The sequence below is a fragment of the Nuphar pumila genome, chromosome 2 (assembly GCF_984573655.1).
Source record: "Nuphar pumila chromosome 2, dmNupPumi1.hap1.1, whole genome shotgun sequence".
NCBI lineage: Eukaryota > Viridiplantae > Streptophyta > Magnoliopsida > Nymphaeales > Nymphaeaceae > Nuphar > Nuphar pumila.
Genome location: NC_143250.1, coordinates 3,161,401 through 3,168,039, shown reverse-complemented (window position 1 = coordinate 3,168,039; position 6,639 = coordinate 3,161,401). Strand labels below are relative to the sequence as shown.

Genomic DNA, 6,639 nt, shown 5'->3' with positions numbered 1-6,639 from the left:
CGGATTATCTCTTCCGATGGCCTCTTTCCGGTTACATTCTCTCTGAACGAAGCAAAAGAGCGATTTTATATAGGCCGGGAGCGAAATAACGGCAATTTCCGAGCTGTTTTCCTGCGTAGTCTTGCATAAAGTAAACAAATAGCGAGGGATTCTGTACATAGGTGGAGTATTCGCTGGAAGCCGAGCTACGGAATTCGTCTTCCTCTTCGCTGAAAGCCGAGCTGTGTATTGGAAAATTCTTGCCGGAAGTAGATAACGGCATACTTTCCCATGGCTGTTGTCCGTGATTCTTCTCCTTGAAGGAAGCGGAGAGAGAGAAAGCTACTTTATATACGAAGAGACCTCGACGAAAAGCGAGCTATGACAACCTTTCCGATGGCCGTTTCACCGCCTTCTTCGATCTGAAGGAAGCAAAAGGAGAGAGAGAGTCTGTACATATACGTAGAGAGAAATGGAGATCGATCTCGACTATCCAATCGTCTTCTTTACGGAAGAGCAGGAGTCGGAATCGGAATCCATCGAGCTCATTTTCTCGACGGAATGCGAGCACTTGCCCGACGGGAACTACCCTCAGAGGTATAAAACGAGGGAGTTACAGGCCTCTGATCGACAGGAAGCCGTTTCTCTGATCTCAAAGGTGAAAGAAAATCGATTTTTCATTTTCTGGGAGCCGGATTTTGTCAATCGGAGATCGGAAAATTAACTCACCATATTCTTTTGTTGTGTAAAAATTTCAGGTTTCGATATTCGATCCTTTCGTAGCCTATCTCGCTGTGAATTATCTCGATCGGTTCATCTCCCGGCAGGAAATCCCGGTAAGTAGAAATTTATGTGGTAAATTTTACCCCTCGTATTTTTTTCGCTGTGAATCGCGTCGATCGCGTTATTTTCTTGCAGCGAAAAGGATTCTTTATACTTCGGTCCCCTCTTATATTTTTTATGGACGTCTCGGTAAATCGAAAACTTCTTGACAATTTTTTCCTCTATTACGAAAAGGAGCTAATTCTGTCCACCGGCCAAATTCTCTGTCGACATTCCGGGCAGATCGGAAATGATTTACTATTACCTTATTTTTGCACTCTTTATTTGTACTGCGGCCGGTCGATCTCCCGGTAACTGCAGAAAAATTTTGATCTTTTCAAAATTTATCTTGCGGTGCATTTCGTTCATAGATTTATTTTGCCGCGGCACCCGTCGAGATACGACGGAAAAAGTACTATTCTTTGGATCTTATATCCCGGAATTAACACGATCGGTTCATTTCCCGGCATAAAATTCCTGTCAATCGGAAATCCACCATTTTTTTTTACTGTTTCTAGCTCGATCTTCGATGGTTCTGAGATTTAGTCGCAACTGCAGTGGGAGAAAACATGGGTAAATCGTCTTCTCTGCGTCTCCTGCGTCTCCCTCGCATCGAAGATGCGCAAGGCGGAGTTTTCGCCATCCGATTCTCAGGTGAGAAATAATTTGTTTATTCAATGCCTTTTCTTCTGTTTTTTTGCTTTTTTTCTTTCTACTTCAATAAACGAAGTTTTCTTGTTATTTTTTTCTCTGATTTATTGAACGCGTGAAGGGAGAAGAGGGATTCATCTTCGACGTTCGCACGATCCGAAGGATGGAGCTATTAATTCTCGGCGCCCTCAAATGGAGAATGCGATCCGTCACGCCGTTCTCCTTCATTAATTTCTTCCTTTCGCTCTTCGATCTCGACAATCAGCCATTAATGGCGATATTGAAGTCTCGGGCCGTCGAGATCATCTTGAGGGCGCAGGCCGGTAAGTAGCATTAACTTCGCATCAGCTTTACTAGTTCTCGGTTTCCGATCGTGAAATCGGGGGTGAAAACTAAGAACTGATCTGTTATTTTCCACCATTTTCAGAGATCAAGCTTCTGGCTTTCCGGCCTTCAATCGTTGCAGCGGCGGCCCTCCTCTCTGCTTCTCAGGAAATAGCCCCTTCGTGCTTCGCCGGCCACTGGGACGCCGTCTCCAGTTGCGTTCATGTAAATAAAGTATGCAAAGAAAAAAAATCGAGCTCTGCTTCAGCAGTAGTACACTGACCATTCGCTGGTTTCTCTTCTCCCTTTCTTTGTTCTGTATCGTTTGTCCTCCTTGTTTTTTCTGTTGTTTTCTTATGGCTCCAACAAGCCCCACAAAAAATCACCATGACCCTCACTTCTTTTATTTGGATCTGCCTTATGGTTTCTAGAGAGAGAGATGTAAAACCATTAAAATTTCATCGCCTTCTTGATGGCGCCTCTCTTCTTGCTGCGATTCTATGTCGTCTCTTCCAGAGAGAGAGAGAGAGACTTAACGTTCAATCAGAATAAAAGGTCCTGAAGTACTGGTTCCCTGTGTAACTGAAGGAATGTGGTTCTTTGTCTCTTTGTACAGTATATCAGATTTACTCTTTCGATTTCTAAGCGTAAAATCATCTCCTCTTTAGCTCATTTCGTGCTTTTTTAATATATAGATTGTTCTACTGCGCAGGAGCAGCTGGCCGGCTGCTACGAGTTGATGCAGGACATAATTGTCATCGACAAGTACGAGCCATCCTCCCCCTCGCTCATGTCCAACCACGATACGCCTGCCGGCGTACTCGACTTCCATTGCTTGGGTTCGGAAAGCGAGAAGGAAGACATCGTGGTGGCGGGCTCCACGACGTCGTCCGCTGGCTTGGCGACACTCCAGCTATACTAGACGGTGGCAGAGGCTCAACAGCCTCTGCATCTCTCAGATGCAGCACTGCCCGACGTGACCAAAACGAGCGACACTACGCCCCCCTCCCTCACTCCCTTCTCTCTTGATAGGGGGGAGCTTTGGTTGCCTGTGCGGCCGTACCAAGGGGTCCAGAAAGGAGAAAGGAAAGAAAAAATGCCTAGTCGAGTCTAGTTTTTTCAGAGAGAGGTATGCCTAGACATCTCTCCTTTTCTCTATTTTTCTCTCTATGGTTTTAGGCTTTTTAGCTTTTGGGTATTTCTGCTTGTTGATGGGAAAATCAATAAAAACAGAGGAAATTTCGGAAAGCGAAAGGGACCATTTTGGAGGCTCTTGTTATCGGGTTCTTCTTTGGTTCGTCGTCTTCCTTTTTTTGTTTTATTTTTCTTCTCAATTTCTCGAGTAGTGAAAATTTAGAGCCTGCGAGTCACGTCAACCCTCCCACACCCCAACAGGGAAACGTGAACGTCGGCGAGTTTCTCTCTCTTTCTTTGTTGCAGAATCCCATGACTAATTTTCTCAGATAAAAAATCAGAGAATCGGAGACTAAGAATCTTATTGAGCGTTTTGGGAGGTGTGGAACCCTTTAAAGAATTACAAATAGGACGTTTCCTCCTCAGTGTACAGAGGTGTGGAAGATCCGAATCATTAATTAATCATCTGGGATTATTCGATCTAATTAAGACGTCGTTTTAAGATATGAAGTAACGAATTTGGCATCCATGCTTCATGCATGTGTAAGTCCAATTACATGATTATCTTCTGAGTTCTGTTTTTCTCCTTCTTTTTATATAGTCAAGTCGGGGGATAATCAGCTTGGGATTCGAACCCGAGACGCGTTGGTTAAGAAAATGCTGACTGCCCCCCATGAGCCGTCCCTTGTCTTCCATTAATTTCAAACAAAAACTTTCATCTTTTCGGATACTGTGGTAATTAATGACAAGATGAGTATATTACTTCTCACGAATGCCCAAGAAGAGGCGTACGGTCTCCTCTCTATGCACTGCAACTGGAAGCTAGCGTGGTGAATGTGGAAATGACCTAAAATGCTCTCACCAGTTGAACTCTCCAGTCTCCACACCAAACTTGAGGAGCATATCTTGGTTAGGAATCTTGATTATTTATTTGAAAGTCGTGGATTTTCGATGCACAACCATTCATAGCTTTCTAAAATTGCCATCTAGATATGAGCTCGTTTTCACTGAAGAATTCAGATCTTTAGGTTGTTTCTATTGCACATGCATGTGTGCCGTGTCAAATCGCCTTTGCAACAACTAACATGAAACGTCTGCGTTCTTCAATTATACCTTATTATTTTAATGTGGCTGTGATGCAATGGCCACCATAATAAACCAAAATTTAGGCCACCAATTGACAGATGCCACCTACAATTTCATGTGCTCTCCAAAGTGTTACGATAGACATTAATGTGTTATCAGGCCTTACATGAAGATGAGGCACCGTTACGATGCCAAGGACAGTGAGGCCTTGGAGTTTTACGCCGACATGGACAGAGACCTCACTCGCTCCAGGCTGAGCCAGCGCGGCTAGGTCTCTGCGCCTGGACCGGTTTCTCCAAGTACAAAAAAAAAAGGTCAGTGAGGCCTCACTTGATTAGACCTAGAGATGTAATCGGTTCGGATTTGGATCGAATGTGACCAATGCCATATTTGACTAAGGGATTCAAATTTGAATTCATATTCGGATGGTGAAAAGCTCATACGGTTAAATGCATTCAAATGTTTGTTGGATTTGGAAGCAGAAAATCAAAACCAAATCCACATCCTATTATAATCAGATATGGTTTTAGCTTACTAAATGCAACTAAACTGAATTGAATTCAGTCGGGTATGGGATAAAATCCGATGCATTGGCATCGCTTATTAGCCCTATAATTCTTGCCCGAGACAAGGCTTGATCTGCAGTGGATGTGTACTACTAAACGGTGAAAAAAGATCATCTTTTTAGAATAATTTAGGGGAATATTGGGGGACCCCAATAGCTGTTGGTGCAGGTTTTGTTTCACGGTGCTTTCCTTGAAAGCAACTTGTCGAGCCACTCTGGCTGATATTCTCTCTCCTCCTGCACAGATATTGAAGACATGAAACTAAAAAGATGAATAAAGTAGAAATTGTAATGGAGAAGTCTCCCAACAAAAGGGTTTGGAGATTTGGTAGCATCCGGTGGGAAGAGCATTTAATTTCTCTTGACAAATGCCGGAAAGTCGAATATTTACAAAATTTATGGATGCTGATGTTGTGTGAGTAATTTATAAGATTTATTTATTATTCATTATTGGCAACTCCTGCTTTTCTTTCGTTAGAAGTTTAATAAAAAACAAAAAAAAAAAAGAGAAAACAGTTTGTTTATTATTATTACACGTACTCTGAGGCTCCCCCCGAGAGATCACCATCTGGACAGTTCCCCGTACTCTCGCGTTTAAGGGCGTGACTTGGGGGGACCGGAAAACTGTTTTGGGTCCCATCACTGGTGTACAAACCGTTCTTGCCCCTCAGACTTTAAGGGTGAAAACGGATTGGATTCGGGTCGGGTTTTACTGGATAAAATCCGAATCCAAAGATCAAATCCCATGTGGTAAGGTTGAACCCGAAAGTGAAATACATGTGGTAATATTGGATTCAGAAAAAATAGAACAAGGTGCTCTATGTAAAAAATGCAATGAGATGGGATTTTGGCTTGGATCCAAACCAGATCGGACTTAAAAGACCAGTTTGAATGAACATTCGGATTTTACTTCATGGATGCGAATCTGAAAATAAAATGTCAGAGTCAGATTGGATATCCGTCTATATATGATCCATTCGCAGCCCTACGCTCAATATCAGTACCTAAACTATCAAAATGTGATATGGATCTAAATTCCAACTCGGATAGGCAGATCCATTATGAAATTAGAACTTTAATAGCCATGCCATGCGCTAACTTTACATGAAGTTATATATATTGTGAAATGAAACCTAATACCAATCCCTACAAAAAGCCTAATTGGATCTTGGCAATACAAGATCCTGATCTTGATTGTCCTATATTTGATCCAGTCCCTTACCCTTTACCTCCATACATGAAATCGGGCAGGGATAAGTTTGTAAATTTTGTGGTTTTAGGTTGGACATCCACCAAGTTCCTTTAGTCAGCTTCGATGCAAACCCAATTAGATAGCTGTTTGGATATGGTTTATAATGTCTTCAAATTAATCCGAAACATTATTTTCAAGAAAAAATCCAGATCTAGTGAAATTATATTACCTGTAATTTGACTCTGAATTAAAATAAAGCCAAAATTGGTTAAAATCAGAAGTGGTCGTCAAAATAAAGCTCGACTTTAGAATGAGCCCAGCCTAGTAAGGCTGGTAAACAAGCCAAACTAGCCGAGCTTGAAGTGTTCAAGTTTGGCTCATTCGTGTGGCAAGCCAAGCCAAGTTCGAGCTCATAACTAGCCGGAGTTAAGGCTTGTTTACAGAAAAAAATACATTTTTTAGAGTTGAAAGAAATAAGATCACAAAAAAAATACATTGTTTCAGAGATAAAAGTAGAAGATTTTACCACTAAACATATTTTTTGCAAACAAAATAATTCAATCATATGTTTTACATATACTATATGATGTAAAATACATCTAAAATATATTTAGCTTGTATGAGTCGAGTCGAGCCAGCCGATTACCTATTGTTGATGTTAAGTTGCCGAGCCTGTTTTACGAGTTCGAAAAAGCTCTTTACGAGGCCATGAGCAGCTGGGCTTGTTTCCCAGCCCCAAGCCTAGGTATGCAACTGGATCGGATGACAGTGGGATCATGCTTTATTTGAATGCTGTTTTAAACAGTAGGTCTGAATCTGGATCCAACAAGATCTGATGAAGTTGACTTGCATCTGGATAAGAGTTTTACGTTGTAATACTAGATCC

At 41.8% G+C, this 6,639-nt stretch overlaps 1 protein-coding gene across 1 annotated transcript; it reads left to right on the top strand.

Annotated features, from left to right (window-relative positions):
- Positions 1 to 451: 451 nt before the first annotated feature.
- On the top strand, positions 452 to 3,011 carry LOC149844496 (putative cyclin-D6-1). The gene is made up of 5 exons (XM_089997178.1): positions 452 to 637; positions 738 to 815; positions 1,348 to 1,455; positions 1,574 to 1,775; positions 1,880 to 3,011. The coding sequence occupies exons 1-5, from the start codon at positions 452 to 454 to the stop codon at positions 2,056 to 2,058; spliced, it is 753 nt and encodes a 250-aa protein (XP_089853304.1). The 3' UTR covers positions 2,059 to 3,011.
- Positions 3,012 to 6,639: the final 3,628 nt, after the last annotated feature.

Excerpts from the sequence above, each read along its gene's own strand:
- LOC149844496 (XM_089997178.1), top strand. The coding sequence starts at position 452 with ATGGAGATCGATCTCGACTATCCAATCGTCTTCTTTACGGAAGAGCAG. Across the intron at positions 638-737 it reads CCGTTTCTCTGATCTCAAAG|GTTTCGATATTCGATCCTTT; the intron begins GTGAAAGAAAAT and ends TAAAAATTTCAG. Across the intron at positions 1,456-1,573 it reads TTTCGCCATCCGATTCTCAG|GGAGAAGAGGGATTCATCTT; the intron begins GTGAGAAATAAT and ends GAACGCGTGAAG.